The sequence below is a fragment of the Vollenhovia emeryi genome, unplaced genomic scaffold, assembly GCF_000949405.1.
Source record: "Vollenhovia emeryi isolate VEMERY1.0 unplaced genomic scaffold, V.emery_V1.0 DF939127.1, whole genome shotgun sequence".
NCBI classification, from domain to species: domain Eukaryota; kingdom Metazoa; phylum Arthropoda; class Insecta; order Hymenoptera; family Formicidae; genus Vollenhovia; species Vollenhovia emeryi.
Genome location: NW_011967239.1, coordinates 1,418,259 through 1,441,146, shown reverse-complemented (window position 1 = coordinate 1,441,146; position 22,888 = coordinate 1,418,259). Strand labels below are relative to the sequence as shown.

Here is a 22,888-nt window from a genome sequence, read left to right as displayed (position 1 = left end):
TTGCACTTTAAATTCAAAAATAGCGGGTGCGCTTCTCTTGCCGGAGGAGAACGGTAGCTCGGTTATTATGAGAAGGAAATAAGACACCGTTGCGCGCCAAGGTAGAATTTTTCAACGCGACAGTATATCACGCTCGAAAAATAGTTCTCTCTTCGTAAATAAGGCTTTAAATGCGGGGATAATGATTCCACGCTTTAATTGCTCTTGGCCCGAAACGAACAAAAAACATCCCCCGTTTTCGCGTAACGTACCTCGGTAGCAAATTGCATTTATCCTTTTTTCCACTCCTAATCTCTGCACAAGGAAATTCGATAGTCCGCCGGAACTACGCGAAGCCAAATTTTCTCCGTGAAACTTTGTATGTACTTTTATTGAGCCACGACAATTTCACATTCACAAATTTGTGCAGTATTTTTGTGCATTTGAACATGTACTTGGACTATTTCGATAAACTCGTTTCGCAAATAGAAGCAAAACAGCAACGCGCCGAGTTAATTATATCGAAATGTTGACGGTGTTTATTAGGTAATTACACGGCGATATACAATCAAATTTGGGAGCTTCCGACTAAAACGAAGCGAGCGTTAAATATAACGAGATCCCTAACGAGATCTTCAGGTTCTTGGTCCCCAAGATAGTATCGTCCTTCGCAAGCAGATTTCGAGGATAGGAGATTAGACGAGAAAGGTACGGGTGGGTGAAGAAAAAGAGCACTTCTTCCTAATGATCGAGAAGGCCTGTCCATTAAAATCCCGCTTACTCACCGAATGTCCTGCTATTGTCCTAATTAGTCACGAATTTCTCGAGAGGCTCCCTAGATCCATTCTTTTTTCGCCGCCTGGTTTTTTCCTCCCTTCTTGAAATCTTTCGGCCGTTGACTCGGGCGACGACTTGGAAAGCGTATCGCCAATTACTTTTCTTTCTCTTTGCCGCGGCCTTGGATCGCCACAAAGTAAAGGAACGCTAATCCACCGAGCGATATTCGTTTCCGTTGAATTTAAACGACCGTTTTGCCGAGTCGCGTCGAGGTTTTCGTGGTACAAGAACGGTTCGGACAGACGACTCTTGGTGGATAAACTCGTGATTTCCCCAGATGCTCTTCATAGAAATCCTCGTGTTTCCCGATGCAAACCCGCGTCATAAAATCTTCCATTTGTAATTCTCTTTGTCGACGGCAAAGGGGATCGGCACTTCGCTAAAGCAGCTCGCGCTTCGCTTTTAATCCCGTTTGACTGACGGCTCGAAATTATACCTGGAATACCGCAGCCGTACCTGCCGCAGAAATCCCCGTCTGAATTCCCTTGAGATTATTTCACAAACATTTCCTCTCCCTTATCCATCGGGAATTCTGTTACGGAATAAAAAGCGAATGACGCCTCTTCTCTCCCGGCAAATGCGCTCTACGGCAGGTGTCACTTGCGCCTTCATCTCTCGCTGGCACTTCGTCCAATGGCATTCCATAACGTTGTTAAAGCCACCCCCCCCCCCCGGGTAACTTCAACTTATGACATCTGCCGCTTTATGATTCTAGAACTATGCCCTAAAAAGCGGCATCATCTGCGTTACGAGGTGTCTTAACTATGCCGGCGGATGGACACGCATTTAGGCACTCGTGATAAAACATCGCGGAATAATTATGCCGCTCTCGCCGAGGCATTTAATTAGCGACGAAAAGAGCTCTCTTGCAAAAAACCGCGATTATGCCACTATTTTTACAAATCTGCGAGAATCGCGCACATGTTTGCTCGTATATGAGTATATAAATACATTAGAATAAACGAGTATTGATTCGTCGTATTTTCGGCGTGTTCTGCGAGATTACATATTTACGTCTGCGCAGGTTTTTTTTGTACCTACGATAAAAAGAGATGTACAGAAATGTTTAACGGGTGGAGCGATATAGGTTTTCGCGCTTGCCTCGTGGAAAATGCGAAACGGACTCGGTAAAACAGTGAACGTGCATCACGAAGGTACGGGCCGGCGGCGGTATTGTCGAAATGCGAAATATAGTCGCGTTACAGGTATTACGGTCCGCAAACAGACACGTTCCGGAAAGGACGAAACCAATTTATTATCGCGCTCACGTTATCGCTATCGTGCCTCCCGCAGCGAGACGCGCGGCCGCGCATAATACTGCGAGAGCCGGCGCATAATGAAAACATATAGCGCGTTAAACGCGAACGAGTAACGCTGTACAAAATAAAATAAAAAGAAGGAAACGACGATTCTCGCAAGGGCCGAGGGGTCGTTGCACGGCTCGGCGCATCTCTCGCGGCATCGCGGCGGCGCGGGCAAACAAAAATTTCTGAGCGGGGGAATATTTTATCGCGGAAAAATTATCGCGCGTGTGTTTTTCATCCGGCGGGGTAGCGTCGCCGCGCGGCGGAAGGAAACGCGCGACCGAAACCGAGTGAAAATGTGTACGAAAAAAAGAAAAGAAACGCGTTGATAGATGAATGAAAATTCTGTCTCCGGCGCTAGAAAATTTTGTACGAATTTTCGCACATCGAACGGATCGAGCGCAGAAATAATTCTCGCAAGGTGGTATTTTTAAACTGCTAATCGAACAGCGAAAAATATCGGGTAGGAAGGCGAAAGAATTGACATTTTTAAGTTTGTAACACGAGAATGTCGTTAAACAGGTGAAACGGAACGTGACGATACAAACTCCGTGACATGTGTCACTGTAAAGTTGGCGCGTTATTTTCACAAATCGAAAGTTTTATTAACAGTTCCGTTTGCACCCGCAATAGTTCTGCAGTCTCTGGCAGGTTTCAGAAATAGTTCCGTCGATTTGAGTGGAAAAAAAATGACGTTTGAAAATATGAGGTGTTAACTTACCGTCGCACCTCAAGTTGCGAGAAAAAGTTATTTCAACTGGAAAATTTTACAGAGTTCCAGGCGAGTTCCATATTTCCTGACGCAATTTAACAATAGTTCTGCTGAACTATTTTTAAATAATTTGTAACTCGAAGAAAACTAATTATTTATCGCTGTAAAACTATTCGCCGGGTGCAAATGAAAATGTTGGCAAAACTTTCGTTTACTACGAACGAAGTGCCAATTTCACAGTGGCGCGACACTTGCGGAAAATAAAGGCTAGCGTCGCGTCAAAGACATTTCACGAGAAACAGGAGTCGGCGTTGCATCGTCGCGTTTGTAAGATTCGCAAAGTTGTCGGCGCTTAACGACAAACGGAAAGGCGGGCCGCGTCATGCGCGACGTCGCGTCGCGCCAGTGTCGCGGATATTAAATTACGGGGGCGAAGAAAGAGCGAAAAAAATGACGTGTCCCGAAACGTGGCCCCGTCATATTTCACGCGGACACGTTTCACGCGTCGCGGAACTTAGCCGGGGACCCGTGGCCGGGCGCGTGGCGTAAATAACTTTTGCCGTGCGCGACGTCGTGTACGGATTCGCACGTGCGCGCCCATTTATGACGCGGTGCGACGCGACGACATTTCGCTGTGTCTCGTCGACGTCGATACGAACGGGCGTCCCGTGAAATTCCCGGCGAAGATTGATAACGTCGGGTCGCGTGAAAGCGGCGAGCCGCACCGGTAATCACGCGGCGATAAAGCCCTACGCACTGCCGAGCTAACATTACGTCGAATGCGTGCTCGAATGGCCGGACGAATTGGTTATCCAAGCGAGAACAAATTGCGTAAATTCCGCGGTGATAATGACAATAGATAGGCCGGCAGTTGCGAAGAACGCATTTCGGATATGGATAGAGTCATCGACACGGATAGGTCTGATTTCTGAAACGCAATAATGTCCGATAATAATTCAATAGATTACGCAGAAGAAGACGATGGTAATGTTTTTTTTTTTTCGAAAGTCTGTGTACTGAATTAATTTCAACTTTCTAATTAAAATGAAGTTAAATGTCATTCTTTAAAAAATTTTGATATTTAATTTAATAGCTATGTTTAAAATTTATTACTCAAATATTCGTGCTTTTATTAAGAAAATGTGTTAAATAATTTGCACATGATAGACATATGTACATAGCTAGCATTTTACCTTACGTTTTGTGAATTCGATTTGACGATTCGTGTCTTACTTCGCTCGTTCACCTTTGAATTAAATTATTTCGCGCATAATTTTTACTTTAAGACAATAATTCTTCTAATTTTAACGAACTAAAATTTTAATAAATTACGATTACCTACGTGCATATTCAATATAATACGACAATCGCACATGCGACTTTTGCTTACTATTTCGAACATACGTTAACAAAAGACATTAAGTTATTTAAAAGAGAAAGGGCTTTTCTCTCCTGACGGCGCAATCCCATTTCCAATTTCTCTCCCTACCACTCGCTTGTAATTCGAGGGAGGAGCGGAGGTTGTTTCGAATTAGCCGGGAAGCCACCCTGAAAACGTTACAGCCTCTTTTTCCTCCCCCTCCCTCTCGTCTCGTCTTGTCGCGCCTTTCGTGTCCTCTTTGCTCGACGAGTCGTTTTGCCTATTTTATCTTCTTTTGCGTGTCTAGCCATAAAAGTTACGTCAGAAATTCCGAGGAGAATACCCATACGCTTGCAAATGAAAGAGCGTAACTTCTCCAAAGAATGCTCTATTGCTTTTCTAATCGCGACGCGAGGAGCACAGACTCATGTGAACGCGACAATCTCTAATCTCTTTCTCTATATACACATATAATTTTTTATGTATCAAGTCAAACGCGTGCGTATACAGCGCATTACTGAATTGTCTCGCTAATAAGTTTGCACTTGCATACGGATTTACCATCTTATCGATTTTACCGCATTCCATTAGTTCGTTTTACAATTTTAACGGCAAAGTCGTTGCCGCCGGCGATACTTCCATAAAACGTTATTACATTAATCCTCGATAATTAATTAACGCGATACTGCGCGATCGTCGTGACTCTTACTCTCCGAGCGAGCTTGCACTTATCAGAAATAATTAATTACCTACGCGACAATATCAGACCGCGCAACTGTTCGAGCGATATATACCCGCTTAGTGTAAAGTTTTCGGCGATTAATAACCGGGACCTGGGGCCGTAATATCCCAGATTAGTCCTAGCTACGATAGCACTTCACCGTATCAGCGGCTCGTGGTGGATATTTCGCCGGTAGTCCATCACGAAAATCGCGCCGGATCAACGCCGGCGCGCAAGGGTGGCGCGTGCAATCGCGTTAAAAAGCGCGACACGCGTAATAAATTTGTCAAGTGGAATGCAAACGGGACGGCGGAAAGAAAATTACGACTCTCGATTTGGTTGTACAGAGTTTATTGATACACTTTATTACACAGGACTGAGATGTGACAACATGAGCTTTTTCGACATCATTTCACGTGATAAAAAGTTAGAATGCGGATTTTACGCGCGCGCGAGACACGCGCGTACGGGACGGTTTATCTCCCGAGGCTCGTTTGCAATTAAAGGCCGCAATAAAAAAGGAAGTAGTCTCGGGTCATTCGACATTATGAAGAAATATGAGGCATAGGCATCCCCATTGGCTCGCGGTAAATTATAAAAAAGGGGGGAACGGAATGGAGAGAGCACGGAGGGAAAAGGAGAGAGAGGGATCTCGAGTTAAATTTACGAGGAAGCCCGCAAGCTCGTCGCAGACAAGTGCCGCGTTCACCTCGTAAAACCACCCCTCTCGCCCTCCCCCTGCGAGCTCCCTTTTTCTCGCCATCTCTTTTCCACTCTCTGCCATGGACCGTGTCCCGACACTTTTGCTCTTGTACCTCTTCCTCCCGTTCCCTATCTTGCCCCCCGTTCGTGCCCCATTCCCTGTTCCCATGATCGTTCGTCTCTATTTCTGCCTCTTCCAGCTCTCTCTCTCTCTCTCTCTCTTACGAGCATAAAGTCCATGGGGAAAACTGCCAGGGCGCAGTTACAATTCTTGGACTCGAAAGCCGGCCGTTGTACATGTGTGTTTGCGCGAGTACATACGTGTGCGTTGATTAACCCCCTTGTAATTCCACCCCCGTAGTTACGTTAACGCCACGAGCGCCTGTCCGCCGTCGACGCGCTTTTTCGCCTACCTTATAGCAGTTTTCCTCGATGATTTTTTTATCACGCCGCCGTTTCGCGAATTAAATACTCGACTTATCCGGACGCGAACGCGGAGCGGAAATTATATCACCGGAAGCGCGGCTCGCGGTTCCGCGACGCGGCGCGGCGACACGCCCGTTTACGCTCGGCACTTGTCGTATATTGTGTATCGATGTGCATGCACACGCGCACGAGATTCAGCTGGTCGAATCGCGGCGACCGCGAGCAAGGATATTTATCCGCAATGAATTTCGCGATCGCTGTTTATTCGTGCGTGCGTAGCCCGTTGCCGGTTAAGAGGATCTCCAAAACGGATTTTTAAAAATGCGACAACACAGTAGATTTATTATTCCTGGGTCTATGCGACTCGCGCACCTTTGTCCGCGCGAGATATTTCCCCGCGGCGATCATTAGTAATGATTCGTCGCACACACGCGAAAGACGGCAACGGGAGTTGAAGGTGTGAGGCTTTGCTCCGCACGCAAAATTACAAGTGAAACTGCCGGAATGGCGAACGTTGGCAGTGGCCAGCGTGTCCTTCGTAACACACTCGTCGCATAACATGCATTAATTGTTCGAGGTCGCATAAATTTTCCACGAGATGATAAAGACGTGGGTTAAACACGCTACTCACTCGCATATTCGGCCCTGCTTAAAGCACGCTCCTTATTTATTCAACCGTGATTAGTATCAAACGACGGTGTGATTTAAGGAGCCTGCGCCCGTACCAGCCGCCACGTTAATCTTCAGCTAATCTGCGAAATAGCGGAGCGTTGCTCGTTACTCGTTATCTCGTTCGTAGTTATTTCTCTAGTTTTCCCTCTTTTTCATTTCTATGGCGCGCTATTTATCGTTTTAATTATTATCTCCTGCCCTCCTTCATCGGTAATCTTATTATTAGTCTTTTTCTTAGTAGCGTAATCTAATTATTCTTAGAGTCTTCTCGTTGCTTAACATTTTCCGCAATGTTCTGACGTCAAATACAAAAAGTCGATGAAATTGCAACTGGCAATACGAGAATTACGTTATTACCGTGAAAGGAATAAATTAACGCGCAGCACATTCTTCTTTCCTACCAGATTTCGAGAAAACATAGCAGATCTTTTGTAAATAAAAATAAATTTTTGGACAACGATATGTCCTTTCTCAAGCGTGTCTTATGGAACAATACTTATGATTAGTTTTGCTCGCCGGCCAACGAAAAGCACCATTGGCGTCGCCAGACTATAGGATCGATCAGAACGAAAAGGCTTCGTGGTTCACGTTGGAAAACTGCGCGCTTTCGTTGTCTCCTATTGGTAGTTGGCGGACAGCCAGCGAAGCTTTTCCACAATCCCTTTTCCGAGCCAAGCGCCGAAGACAACGGCGACGCCGGCTGTAAGTCAATTATAGGATGACAAAGAGAGATAATGGAAAATCAGCGCGCCAGACGCAATAAGCAGAGGATAAATAGCGAAACGAAATAATGTTAAAAATCAACGTATCAACAACGCGTAATCGATAACGAGCAAACAAAATCGCAATTAATGAATTCGTACAATTTTAATAAGCAGAATGACAAGGTAAAAACATATGCGCATACATTTGTAGGTAAGTCAGGGACTTGAAATAACGTTACTATGATTGGAAATAAAATTCCGTCACGAATTCGCTTTACGTCTTCCCCTGCGTGGCTTGCAGTTTCGTTACATTTTTATCGAAAATGAGAAAATTGGACTCTACGCGGTTTAAAAGAATGGCGCGCTCTCCGGGGAACCTACCAGTAAAAGTCCGTAAAGCTTTTTCATGGCTCCATAGTGGAGGGCAGTAAACTTCATTTCGGACATGGGTTTCTACGATTTGCGCCACGCATCCCGGCGCGAAAGCTCGGAACTTCCACGGCGGGGACCAGACGCGAGTAGTCACAGATCAATTAAAAGCCAGAGGGAGCCTAGGAGAGACATCTGGAAAGTGTGGCGAATAGGAAGAGGCCGGAAGGATGGTGGCGAGAAACGATGAAAGGTTTTGCCGACTGGTGGAACAGAACGGCCGCCAGCTAATATCGCGAGAAATACTGTTATAACCGCTGATATTTCGCGCAAGACTCCCCCCAGCAGTCGACGTCTGCCTCGGGAAATCTCCTTATAGTTGGATTCGTCGAAAGGGTTGCAAGCGATACTCCTTTCCGCTTTCGTATACCCGCCCTCTCAGTATCTATTTCCCCGGTAATTCGCACGGTTCTCTGTATTTCATGATGTTGCGCAATTCCCGTAGGAAATTTAGTTCGAACGAGGCGCTTGAGCGAAACGTAAGAAGTATTTAAGCTACTGCGGGGCGTATCTTCAGCGCGATAAATATACAGTCGACGCAGCAGTTTACCTGGAAGGTTGCTTTATGTCGCTAAAAGCGAGTGATTATTGGCGACTTTGATAGGGACACTCCGCATCGCAGCGGCGCCATCGACAGATATTTTCGCCTGTACGTCGAAATTTGCAATTTACCCCTCGGCCGTTCGCCTCGACAACTAATATCGCAAGAAATACTGTTACTGCCACGCCGTTAATATATCGCGCAAAAGTTTCCGACATCGAGGCCTGCCTCGGGAAATCTCCTTATAACTGATTCCCGGAGAAGGGTTGCGCGAGCGACACGGTCTTCCGTCTCCTCTCGTTTCCAGCCTCTTCTCGCCCCTTACCCTCCGTCCCTCCCCCCCGTGTAATTCACGTCGGCCCTTGTTCCAGAGCTCGGCTGGAAAATTCACGATGAGGAGCCAAAGAAGAATCCTCCTCCTGAAATTATTGTTGCCTCATAACTTCCACCCTCTCCTTATGTAGAGAATTATATACTTTGCGGATATTGCCCTCGACATGGTATATGCTTGTAATATGTTTCGTAGTGTGTGGTCGGGGAAGATAACATAAAGGATACAATCTCACCGACGCGAATGTATTTTATATCCGCATGATAAAGAAAAATATTTTGCGAAAGGGATCCGCGTGAAATCCCAGGACTCTGTGATTTCAATATCGCTGCTATATTATCAATTCTCTCGCTGCACATTTTGCTTCGTCTTATTGAGATATTTCTGGGGGGGTTTTTTTTTTCATGTTATCGAGATGGATTTTGTCCGGTTCTTCCTTTCTCGAAATTCATTTCGGGCTTATCTGGCGGCGAAGGATGAGCACATTTTATCTTAATGTAGGCTAGAACTCGTCGAAAAGGAGCTCCCGACGAAAGCTCTCTCGCTTGGCTTCCGCCGTTAGGTAACTTTTATAATCCGCGTTCCCTTAATCGGGAAGTTCCTTTTGGAAAGACTTTATCTTCTTACCAGGTCTCTCTTCCGAGAGGATTTTAAACGATACTATCCCATACATTTTACGCCGTTTCTTCCGCGGCTAAAAGCGGAAGGAAAGAAAATGGAGCCGGGTGTCATGGCAGAGCCGTCCCGATGCCCCTTAAAAATAATTTTCTTTATGAACTTACAACGACGACTACTGCTGGCCCAACTTTTTCTCATTTCGCCGTACCGATTAAAGAACGATAGTCAGATTTTCTATGAGCTGAAACGGAATGCACGAAGTACGCGCGGCGCACAAATTCTTTACGAGGAGAAAAATAATTGCTTATGAAATTGATCTTCTGACTGTAACGATAGCAATTTGGAAGATGGCATTTTACCGACGTACTTCGAAATTACGTGCCATTTTCTCAAATTACTGTTCGCCGAAGCGGGCAACACAGCATTACCCGGACTTTGTACGGTATTACAAGTCATTACGCGTTGTCACAAGCGCACACAGGATCAAAGGCTCGTTTCGCGTGTAATCGAACTATGCTCCTTTCTCTTGCGACACGATCGCGCTGTAACGCGCCTGTCCATCCGCCCTGATATATTACGTTCTTATTGTGCGGTTCATTATACCGCGCTCTGCTGGAGCACATAAAATTACTGAACCTAATGCATAGTGGTTTCCCTTGTCCTTATGAATGTTAGCACTTAAAACTTATCCGGAAAATTACCCAAGTAATTGAATTTACCCGACAGTGAACCGAGACGTGCTCCAGCAGCGCATTCATAAATAATATCCACCGTCGTTGAAGATCACCTAAACGAGCGTGAGAGAGAGAGAGAGCGAGAGGGGGGGGAGGGGGATAGGAGTCTTATGTAATGCCGACGCTCCCTACGTGCTCGATAAAAGTCGTCGCGTCGTAAACGGCTGGAAAAGTCGGTGGCTGATAGTTAAAAGGATTAGTCGAGCCGCGCAAGCGGGGTGGCGGGGGAACGGGGGATTGACTGGTGAAAATTTCACCAGGACCGGTTGCAATATCGCTTTTACGGGTGCACGGTAAAACCGAAAGATGCCTCTAAGACCGTCGTAGCGGGCGTACGTGCTGCTCGATGGGCATTAAGGGGTTAAGGTGCGCGAGACGCCAGGACTTACGTACCTACGGACGGACAAACGAAGCAGGGGGTGGATCGCCTGATGGGGATGCAGGTGGCGAGAGGGTCAAAAACACCTTCCCGGGAAATATCCACGACAAGACCGCAGCGGGCGAAACGGGCGCTCGTAAAACGCTAGACCCGGATAAGTGGCGGGAAGACGGGATGAGGTTCTTAGGCGACAATATGTTTTCCCGGCGGCGAAACCACCGTCGGGAATAAATCACCCCTCGTTGTAAGCTTCGGAGTGGCGCATTAACCGTAATCGATGGGTATAGATTGCAATTTTATTCCACCTCGCCGAAACACGGGTGATTTAATTGAGCTGTGTGCTTTTACGCGTAGCGGCCCGAACGGCACCTTAATAAATTCGTAACTCGCAGGTTTTGCTCGAGGCACACGTCGACCGTAAAACAGAAGATACGGGAAAAGTGAAAGAGTCCGGACGTAAAGTAGCCGAGGTAACGCGGAGTCACGGGCAGCTTGATTCCCGGCGCGAACTCGACGACGCGGGGATTAAGAGAACGCCGAAAAGGGACGAAATTAATCCGCAACCGCCGCCAGTGGTGGAGATACGCGAAAAGTCCGACGCGGGCCGACGCCGTTACATAACGTCGCGAGGGACGGCGATTCGAGAACACGTCTCGTTCAGAAATATCCGGTGGCTTTTTTTCCCCAACGACCCGTGGCCTAAATCAATAAACGCCGATCACGGGGGTCTATTCCGCGGACAAAGGGCACGATCGGACAATAGAAAATCGCCGCGGCGTGCACGAGCGGCAAAGCTCACGGACTCGGCCGGCGACACGTACCGCTCTTTCCCTCCGCGTACTAAAATCTTAACGGGGTGCCGTAAAATCGCGATTTATCGTCCCTCGATATAAAAATAAATTACGGTGCCATTATTTTTCGCGCACCGCGAGAAAGCGTCGCGAGGACACGTAGCGTATAAGTCGTCATGCTTGCTCAGACTCGAATCGATGGCTCGCGTCCCGAAGTTACCGCGACGGCGACCGCGATACGGATATTCGAGGGTACTTTGTCGGAATTCTCGCGGCGCGATTTATGCGGGTTTTACGCTACACGCCCCTCGTAAAGTTATCTAACATTCACCCACTGTGTCTACCGGAAGTGGATAATGGATATTCGGTGTTGATGATTTTTATGGAAAAATACACAATCGCGAAGAATTATTGCGCCATTACGTTAACTGCACTTTAAACAAAACGCCACCGCACACGCTATTCTCGCGTCTCTTCCGGATAGTTCGACACGTTTCCCCGTAACTTCCTCCATAAAGCAGCGGCGCGACTGAATCGGGACGGTCAGCTGTGCGAATTTCGGCAAGTTTTTGAGAAGTCCGCCGCCTGCTGGAACCCGGCCACGGGAATCATTAAGAGTACATATGTCAGACTTGGGCGGCGTCGCGACGCCGCGGAGGGAGGGGGGCCAGATGGGAAAAAACGACGGTCGAACTTGGCTCATTACGGCGGTACGGTCTTTGATCTAAATGCGAATCTAACGAGGACACTGCGTGCTCATCGAGGGAGTAGCTCCACAATCTTCGCTGCGAAGCTTCGCTTATGGCGTTCGCCACAAGTAAAAGAGTCACTGAGAATTGCGTAGCGCGATGTATTTTACATTTGAGGTTTCTCTTTCAAGCATTTAACAAAAACCCGCGTACGAGAAAAAAAAATAAACATCGGAAACAATAAAGAAGTTGCTGTAGTTTTATAATAAGATGCTAATATCGAAGGCATATTTGCATTATAATTTATGAAGAAATCGAAAGGCTGATAATATTCGTGTACCATTTGAAATTAACAAGACTCAATTTACATGAATTATCTGGGGGAGACGATTCTCTCCATATACGTATGCATATATCGACTGACAAGAACACGAATCATCTTGCTTAAGTCGCTACGTACGCTGCTAACAGATCGATAACTCGGGCGTTAGACAGTGACGAATGGCTGTGTGCCACTACTTTGCGAAGACAATTTCGGCTTTTGTTTCAGTTTTTAATACATCCTTCCGCATTCTGTACTTAAATGCGTTCGTGCTATTCTTTTGTGCAATTGTGCAAAAACAAATACCTAGGACGGTCAGGGATTTGGAGAGCGAGCCGTCCTCTTGCGTCAAGAAAAATTCCATTTGTCATAATGGAAACAATTGGTTGAATTTTTGATAAACTAATGTCTCGAAAGTGAATCGACGCTATCTGTAATTGCGTAGACGCGATCGTGCGATTAGATACGTTACATTTAATTAATTGTGAAATAATCGCAAAACGAAAAAGCGACATTTAAAATGATTTTTTCCAATCTCTTTTCTCTCGTCCATCTTTCCACCCGCTTGCGAGAGACGTGTCATTCCATGAAAGCGTTATTATACTGGGTTCTCACTTTTAATTAAATCACCCATTGCATCAGCAAATGGCAATGAGGGAAGTAGCTACCTCGTTGTTTCGCCCCGACGAAACGAGCTGAAAAATAGAACACCCCTTCCGCCGTCGGGAAATACGTTTTAAATATGTAACGAACCAGTAGCTAATTAAATTAAAATTTTTGATGTGGGTACCGTCACGCTTTGTGAAAAGCTTTACAACGTTACTATTTGTACAACAAACTGACCGACGCGAGGTATTAAATTTAATTTCCTTAAAGTGTCACTAACAAAAATTAACATTATGGTTGAGCGATAGAATACAATTTATCCTCAAATTAAATTCTTCTGCTTTTATATCATTTTATGTAGAATTTGTCATTCTCTTTTTACTTGGACAATTTTTATTTTATTTAATTATGTTTTATACTTAATTAATTTTATTTATTTGATATATTTGCGCGCGAAATTTCCCGGCGACATGTTAAATTGTTCCACCATCAGTTTAAATCACCCAGAATGACGGGGGCAAACGCGCGGGCAGTGAAATATTTTAAACGGAAGGAGGCTGAAGGTTAAAACGACAACCGTTTCTGCCGCGCGAATTGAATGAACACTTATTCATATTCATTGTACGTACCACCTTTACACGTGCCATAAAGCACGGGCTGACGCTTTAAATGCCGCGACATCGTCCCGGTACAGAGCCCGTACGCCGAAGTGAAAACGGGCGGACTAGTCAGACGGCCGCGCGGTCGGTCCGGCCGGTTCGGCTGTTACCACTGAACAGATTTTATTGTCGCTCGCCGCATCGCGCATCGGCGCCATCAAAATGTCGCCTCGCGCACGAATAATAAAATTCGTCTCCGTTATTTCTGCCGTTAAAGCTCGCCCTATGTCACGAGAATGCGTCGTAGGAATTTCGATCTTGTCGAGCGATCTTTATGGGCGAGAGTTGGAGCCGGAAAGGGGATACTCTGTCATCGTGGAATTTCTTCGTAGCTTCTTGGCCACGAAAGAGACGCGTTGCATACTTTATTCCCGATCGACCTAAATTATTCTTAGAAATACTTTTTTTTTAATTATTATCCAAGAAACACGCTTCAAACTCTTAATATTCAGCACGTTGCGCTGTGGAAAAAAAAGTGTCTCGGTGCACGTAAACGCCGACAAAGACCAAGTTAATTGCGAGCTCGGGAAACAGCGCCTATTACATTTCTCGGAATTGTTCTGGAACGATTGCATGAGCCGGCAAGACACACGGGGAAAGACCTGTATAGGTGTTTTTCGTTTTCTCGCACTCGTTTCCCGTTGACAAACCACGAACGGGTCTCGTTCGGAGCGCGTGAGTTAGACAGAGGCGATTGGCCTTTTCAACCCCCCTTTCACACGTCGCGGGCAATCGCCGCGGCGTTTTCCACCGACGGCCACCCAGATTGGCTTCCCCGAAGAATATATACCTGCACGTTCGCCCAGGTCTCGCGCTTTGTTCGACCGGGCTCGTCCAGCGAGTCTTCCAACGATCGCGCGAGTGACGTATGTATACCCGGAAAATATACTCGGCGTCGCGGCGCTTAGACGTGCCGGCGCCGCACGCAACCCCTAAGTGCTATTAGCCGCACCATATCAACCTCCCCGGAGACCTAACCCTCCTCGGCCGGCTGTAACCCCTTCGTACACCCGTTGTTATCCACTTCTCCCGATAACGTCGAATCGCCATCGCCTCCTGCTCGTCGATGGAGGCGGATCCGTAATCTTGTTATGCAGATTAGGATGCCGCGTTTTGTTTAATTGTAAGATATATCCTATTGCACGCAAAAAAGGAATTATGAGTGTCTACTTGATCCGTCCGCTACGTTTTTACGAGTGTAACGTGACAAAACGAGCTGATCCTGACGGCATTGAAATTTTAACATAAAGGGAAGTGAAGAGAAATACTACTTTGAAATACTCCGTTTCTATTTATACTTAATATGCAAGTGATATTTTTATTGTACACAGTTGCAGTATAAGTTTTAAATATGTAGCGTGTACATTTATTAATCGTGACTTTGCGAGTATCGAATAACGAATGAGAAGATAATAGAAGCTCATCTATTATTTATCAGGGCTCTCAATATTGCTGATTGAACGCGGATAATTTCCCTGAATTACGCTCGCGTGGAATGGCGAAATGGGGTTGCCCCGTGAATAAGAGATCGTTGCCGTAGAACGCAGGCCGAAAAATCTTGACCTTACCGTCTCGCCGTCGCCGCCGCCATCTTGCGCACGTCGTTAAGCTTAACGACCGCTTTCAGAATTGCCGCGGCCTTTTTTCACCATAACGAGACGCGGCACTTGGTTCTTCGCACCCCATTCTCCATGGTTTCCCGTGCGAGAGACATTTAAGTCCGTAACTTCATTGTTATGGGGGGCAGCGCCGCGCGGCGGGACGAAACGAGGGAACTTCAACTTCTGCGCTTCGCATAATCGCGCACTGGAGAAATCGATTAACCGTTGAATTCCGCGATAAGGGCCTGGATATAGAGATCACCTTATTTTCGCCACCACTCTTTACTGCAATGCGCCACACACTTCCATCGATTTCATTTCCAGTTGATAAAATACTCTAAAATATCCCTTTCGTCCCCGAGTTATTGCTTTCTCGCGTTGCACTTCTCGCATAAGATTCCATTAACGTTTCCGCTCTATGAGAAGGAAATGAACTATTTTAGCACAATTAATAATCACGTTATTGTTAATAAAGACATTGATCTTTTGGAGACCATGGATATTTCTATTGCTCGTTCATCGAACTCAGCCGTGAGAGAGAAAACCATCTTGGAGCGAAAGTGGCGGGATAACAAACGCTCGGTTTCACCGATCGAACTTTGCCGTCGTTTGCCCGGCACGCGCCCTTCACTCGCAGAACAGGGAGGCAGGAATGGGGGTCGGTTGTTCCGCGTCTATGAAACTTAATATTCCGTAGGAAGGACTTACATAAGGACGCCGCCGGCAAGAAGAAAGGCGCACGGTGAAAACCCACCCTCACCTCCGTCAGCTTCACCTACACTCGCGCGAGCAATCGATAGGGTGACTCATCGAGGGCGGTGACAGAGCTTTTTACCCCTCCGTTCTCCGCTCTCCCTCCTCTTGGTTTTTTTGTTTCTGCCTTTCTTGCCTACAGCACTCTTCTCCGGCCACCCTCAACTTCGTTCTTTCGCCCTTGCTCGCTTCCGGCTTGTACACTTCTCACCCCCCCCCCCCCCCCTCGTCTCCCTGCGAAAGCATGTCCAAACTTTAGAACTTTCCGCAGCAGCCCACTTTTCGGTTGGGCTGTGTGCGCGGGTTCCTCCGGGGCGGCGAAATAACGGGACGCAAACCCAAAGTATGCAGCTGCAACTGCGCCGCGCACTTTTGCTCGGGGCACCGCGAACTGGAACGCGAGCGACTTTGCCCGCAGCCAATTTGTCGCCCCGTCTGTACCGGTTTGAGTCAGCTCCTTTCGAAAGTCACTTTCCCCTGCAAGATCCAAGTGGCGTTTAATCCAGTTAAGTTATCGCCGTAATTGCTGTTCTCAGTCTGATGATAATAGCGAATATTGAACACGGCTTCCGAACGTTTGTCTGAAATTCTGTTAACGCGTACAATTAAGGCACAATTAAGAATTATTACGCGTGCTGTGCTCGCCGATATAAAATTTGTCATTTGCGTCGCCAAGTTTGCCCAATCTAATGCGAAATAAAATCCACAAGCTCGGCGGAATTCGTTCTCGCGAATGAATTCCGGAACGCCCCGTGAAACAACTTCGAACACCATCCGCATTTCTGGGTTATCCTTGCCGCTCTTAATTGTCTCATTCGCGTAGCCCTTTCCGCGATCCCAACAGGCGTTCAAACTTTAAACTGCTTCATTCCACGCGAAATAACGAGACATGTTCGCGGAACGACTGCAAACGCTACGCTGTCGCGCCATAACGTCTGTAACAGGTAGCTGGCGAATCTCTCGTTCGCCGTCGATTCGTTAGCAAACGCCTTCCTGTTGATCCCGCCAATTCTCCATTTCCCCAATCTTGGAAATGCGCAAACTTGTTCCAAATAAAATGCGTACGTAAAAGTCGGAACTCCGACATTCGGGCGATTCAAGCTCTGTTTTCAGCAGCATGCGTAGAGCTCGAATTTTCGACACGCAGGATTGTTTTGCGAAAATATTCTGAAATGTTTCCAAAAGAATCTTTCTTTTACACGCTCCATGTGTTACATCGTTGGTTTTTTTTATAAACAAAGGAGGACAGTACTTCAAAGACAGCCATACGACAAAGTGAGTTCAAAAGTATGCGACAAAGTATTCTATCCAAAGGAGGCTTCTCGCTTTACGAAACTCGTTAAACGCGTCCAAGCGCCCCCTTCCTCCCCCCCCCCCATTTTTATTTCCATCTTCCTTTTTATTCGTCTCTTTCAAACACAACGCGCGTCTGGTTGCGCCACGTGAGAGATTTTTTAAGATGGGATTTTAACGAGCACGTAGGGTATTTTTCAGAGTCTTCCCGCGCTAGTCGCCTTAATACTTTTCGCTCCTCTCGCGCATCGGACGTGCTCTCGAACTTTAAAACACATCTCGCCGTACGCCCGTCTCCCCGCAGCCCCCTCCCGCGCGGCAGGATTTTCGCACGACAAAAATAACGAGATGCATTCAGCGGAGTGCCAGTCGTCGCTCGCACTCGCACGTATCTGTAACGAGCACGTGGCGGAATGTCGTTGCTAGACAATTTGTCGGCCCTTTCGCCGATTCATTTGTCCTCTTTCTTCGATTTCATTTCGTACGGCCTCCTTTTAAATGTCCCGCAAATTACAAATCTTGCCAAATACTAACGAACTTTCGGGGGGGAAAAAAAGAGCGTAACGATTTTTGTAAATAGAAGTTTAATTGGATCCGCGGGCAAAAATCGTGCTCTCTGCTAAAAACGCAATGTTTTTTTATAAATTGGTGCAGTCGAAAATAAAATTTTACATGGGAGTATTTTTAAATATAACGCAGATAGTATGCGTAAACTTGCAAAGACATTTTATTTTATTTCACAAACGAGTTGTTAAATGATAGTACCTCATAGGGTATCGTGTAATGAAACTTTCAGCCCTGCTCAGCTCGTGTAACGCGCGTACAGTTGTTCGTAAAATATAAATTTTATGGCGCATTCTGTTATTAATTACTGCAATTACCGTTTGCGGCGTCGGAGCATCGTGCGTTATAAAATAATTATTTAGTTAAGCCGTTTTTTTTATGCATCATAAAAAGGCTCTCCCGGGCTTCGTGACATTTCCACGAATGAATAACAAATTTATAGCGTTGCATAAATTGCACCAACAACCGCTGTTCCCGAAAGTTAAACGACGATATTAAGATGTCAAACGATTTAACCTTTCAACTAATTAACTAATTAACTCGTCGCGAAAAAAAGAACGTTGCCAACATGCCGGTGCTTTGTCTGCCGAGCAAAGAAAAATTCAAAGTAACAAGGCCATTAATTTTAGCTTTGATCGATCGGCGAGGTGGTGTCTCTCTTTGCTGTAAACGATACAAGCGGCGTCAATTAATCTATTAAAATAAGTGATCAGTTAAACCGTGCTTTTTTTCGACATTATTAACTCCCACGAAGAAGGTTCGTATTTTTCACCGCGTAACTCGTTTAGCGTCGTTTCATGTGCAACAAGTTAATAGGCTTTTTTGTGTGACCGTACGCTAACCCGACCCTCGAAAAAAAAAATAAAAGGGAAGATCGTTACGTACGCGCAAACGTTGTTTGAATGATGGAACGTACCGACGCGGATGATGAGAGTTCATCGCCCGTTCGCTTCTCGAATCGCAGATTCGTGATTGGTATTTACGTCGCGACCGCGCCTGCCATAAACGCGAAACTATGGTGTTTATTGACGACGCCGAGCGAACGCGGACTGAATGGACATCCGCAAATTCACGTTTGGCGCATCTGTCTGCGATTTTATAGCGTCGTTAGTTGTACACTTCTCTTCCCGAGCCGCAGAATTTTCTATCCGGAGCGTAGAGGTAGTCGGACTCGGAATTAACTGCGCTGTATTTATATTTAATTAACGAGAGAAAGGGAAGAGGAAACCTGGATTTAAATCTCGCCGTTTCTCAGGTACAGAATTGGAAGTTTGAAATGGGACGAGACGTCGCGGTATTTTTAGTTCGGCCTATCAGCCTTCGCGCCGCGAGTCACTCCGACGAGAAAGAAGCTCCGTTCGAAAGCGGGAAGCTTTAGGCCTCACGGTGGTCGAATCAATAGCGGGTGGCGCGAGCGAGACGGGTAGACGTAGACCAGATAGGAGAGCTGCGGACGGAAGAAAGGAAGGAAGGAAGGAAGGGACGAAGGAGGCCAAGGAGAGATTCGGAGGCTCGGAGCTCTTGCTCGCGCCCTCCACCGATATAGCGCGTCGATAAGCCGTCTTTAGCCGATTATTTTGCGAGAGTATCGCGGAGTATCGGGCCGAGCTTTTCCGCCAACATGTCAGCCGTCAGACCAGCATGGACTCGTTTTGTCGGTTCCTGTGCAACGTCGTTCTCGCCGTTGCCGTCTTTCTCAGGATTATCAGTGAGTAGCGAGAGCGTGGCGTCGATCGGGCAGGTCCGTAGATCATTTCTGCGAAATGAATTGCGGCTGCGTGTAACGATGGCGTTCGGCGACGAACGCGATCAAAGGACGGTCTTTGGAGAAGTGTCTCCGAAACTCGGCACGCGAAATGTGTTCTCCATTGGTATCGGTCGGGAAGCTATTTGTGGATTTTTGGTTGTATCGGCAATTATGCCAAACAGACGTGTATGAGCTATCATAATGGGCTGCATGATGTAAATTCCTGCGGCCCATAGCTCTATATTAACGGGCGAGGTGTACTCCGCTAATATTAACCGCGCTGAATAAATTTTATTAGTATTCCGTGCGAGTTACCGCAAAGATAGTCGGAATATCGGATAACCGCGGCTGCAGTATTTAACTTGGCCATCTATCTCGGGCCGAGCTTAAAGCTTAACGCTCGTGCCATTACTCCCTCGCCGCGGATAATACCTCGTCTTCGGCGATCTCGAGCGACAAGCTTTCTTACCGTAATCGCCGCCGCGATAGATTAGCGCGAACTTAAATTGGATCCCGACTCGGTCCTTCGCGAGAGGCACAGCCAAACTTGAAACACTTGTCATGCGGCCTATGTCGGGCAAACGGCTCTCAATTTCTTCACGCTCGCGGCACCGGGGAGTTCGATTCCTCGACGATGAAATACATCCAGTCTCGCCGGATTCCGCGACGTTAAAACGGGGCGGCACGCGTCTCACCCCGACGACGGAGACGCGGTCGGCCGCGTATCGATACGCGGCATCGAGCGACCTTTGGCGATGCGCCTCATAGGCAGGCACCGGCAGCTGCGTTCGATCGTATCTCCGCTGCCATGGTCCGCCATAACTCGGAGCCTTGACCTTTGGCCGCTCGTTATCTGCCTGGTATTTAAAGCCGCGGAACCGCGCGCGGTCGTGACGCGGCGTCGCACGCGAAAACAACGGGGCCGTTCGAGATTTCTGCGAAGTAACGCTCCTCGAGGAAAACGGGATCGCTCATTGTATCACGTGCAGTCACGTCAGCGTGGGAAGTGACTACGCATGCGTCCCGCAAAATCGATGTCTAATTTCCTACGACGAATACACGATACAATTGCTTTCAAGTCGTCCCGAGCCGGCCGCTACAATAGGGATCTCTGAAACGCGATATCCATTCTTCCTTGATTATTCGCGCGGCTCGTCGTTTTACGTTTCGCTGCCCCGCTGCTCCATTTGCGTGATTGATGAGAATTATCGTAAGAATTGCCTTGAAAATCGTCTGAATAATTAATTCCCCCGTCGTTACAGCGGGGCATTTTGCATCGATAATATCTTCGATCGTTCTCATGCATATACAATAACAGTTAAACAGGCACGTAGAAAAATAATAAAACGTGCGTTCCCTTGCGACCAAGTACTTCTATCGAGGTATATCCGATGAATCGCAGAACTGGTAGGCGATACGCGTTTCCATGTCAAAGCGCAGATAATTGTGGAACGGCTACTTTAGCAAGACGTGTCTCTCTGTTTCCAGAAAACGGCCTCCTCTCCTTCGAAAATCCCAACTACCACCTGGACCCAGCTCGGCTGGACGACGCTCTGAACAGCAATGGAAACGGCAGTTCTCTGTACGATGAATTATACCAGGAATTGGTCGGCAACGGTGGTAGAAGCGGCGAGGTGACCGGCGGCGGCGGCGGCGGCGGAGGCGGTGGAACGAGGGTGCAGGCACGCAGAACCTACGCCACATTGGATTTGGGCAGCATGGGGGTGGACGTCACCCAGGGCCCCCTCACGCAGGATTCCGTGACGGACGACGCCCCCGACAACACGGACAACCATAACCTAGGGTGAGTGCTGTTAACTCTGTCACGTTTTCTTTCTCACTCTCGCTCTCTTTCTCTCGTCGGCGGCCGACAAATGGTTTCCCCGGTGCGCGCTGATGGAACGATATTGCCGCGCGTGGAAATTAAGAGCGCGATAGGACGAGAATACGAAATAAAAGTATCGTCGTTTCGACAGAGAAACGTGCCGACGTACGTTATCGCGATTTTGCTTTCGATAACGCGGGATTAAGTTTCTTTTTTTATGAGCTCTTCGGGATTTTCCCCGCGCGGAAGATTGGTTAAAGTAGAGACATAAAGCCGCGAAAAATCGTGTTATCTGAACAAGTTGCAGTAACTTTAATATTTGAAAAAAATTGCCTCGATATGATTCTGTTGTTAAAAAGAAATATATGTAACTACGATCATGAATCAGACAGTAGTTGTCTATAGGGATTTTATTTTTTCATTTTGACCGAGATATCCGGAGCGTTCATGCTCATACACATATGAAGAGAGAAAGAGAGAGGGAGCGCAGGAAAATGAATATAGCTTTGAGCAGCAAAATAGAAGCCGGCCTTCGCTCTCTTTTTTTTCCCCCCCGCGTAATATAAGGTCCGACCACCCATCGCGGCCGTCGATAAAACTTTCGAGTCGGACCTCATCGGGATACCGCATAAAATTTCAATAAATCTAGAAGCGAGAAGATAGGGGATGGAGCGAGAGACAGCCCGCCCGATAGAACGGACGGTCGATGTTACAAGACAGTTCGAACTTATTCGCGACTGTTACACGAATTCGGTGCAGCCCCGTGTAGTCGGAATTCACTTCTCTCTTCTTTCTCGTATTTCCATCGGGACTCTGCTCCATTGTCCAACTACGCTATCGAGTTTCCGGGGATATTTAGGATAACACGGAAACGCGATTCCGCTCATGAAATCGGAGACGTGACGGAGAGGAGCCGTGATCCGGAATGAGAGAACTCTTATGAGACGCTAATTACGTTACGAAAAAATGATTATGAAATTACGAAGTACAGTCCGATTATCACTGTACATTACGCAGCGTACAATAATTCCATTGCTTTTGTTTGAAACTCGAGAAGCAGTATTCGAAGTACATCAGTTTAAAAAGCGCGTAATTAATTCTCAATTTTTTTTACGGGAAATAAAAAGGGATACCAACTCCTCCCATTTTTTATTTGCGTTATTTTTTTAGCTTATTAAAAAAAATTGCTTATTTTCTGGTTTCTCGTAACGTCTAAGGGAGATCGTTGAACTCTTACCTCTCATTAATTGTGGAAACGAGATTTTCCGAAAGGTCAAGACGATCGTTTTCCAATTCCAATCTACTTTCAGTTAAGATTGAAATTAGATTGGACGTTTCAGTCAGACTTTTTTATAATTAGTTTTGAATATATCTCTCTCTTTCTCTCTTCGCTCAAGATGTTCCACTTTGAAACAGACATCTTGTGGAAATTTTACATTTTTTAGTAATTACATTAGCTCTGAAGTATATAAATAACTCACTTTCTTAATAAATAAGTTCATAAATTGGTTTCATATATTTTATCGAATTTGATTAGTACTCTATTACCTTCCATTTCTTATTTCTGTGTCGACCAACGTAGACGGATA

The 22,888-nt window shown here is 46.6% G+C and overlaps 1 protein-coding gene across 4 annotated transcripts in view; it reads left to right on the top strand.

The window, feature by feature from the left end:
- The window catches only part of LOC105568791 (amyloid beta A4 precursor protein-binding family B member 2-like), a 95,257-nt gene that overhangs the window by 20,958 nt on the left and 51,411 nt on the right, over window positions 1–22,888 (top strand). For all 4 annotated transcript variants that reach the window (XM_012024740.1, XM_012024738.1, XM_012024736.1 and 1 more), the window contains exon 2: window positions 20,963–21,278. In XM_012024740.1, coding sequence (XP_011880130.1) covers window positions 20,963–21,278 — 316 coding nt within the window. The remainder of the gene's footprint in view (window positions 1–20,962; window positions 21,279–22,888) is intronic.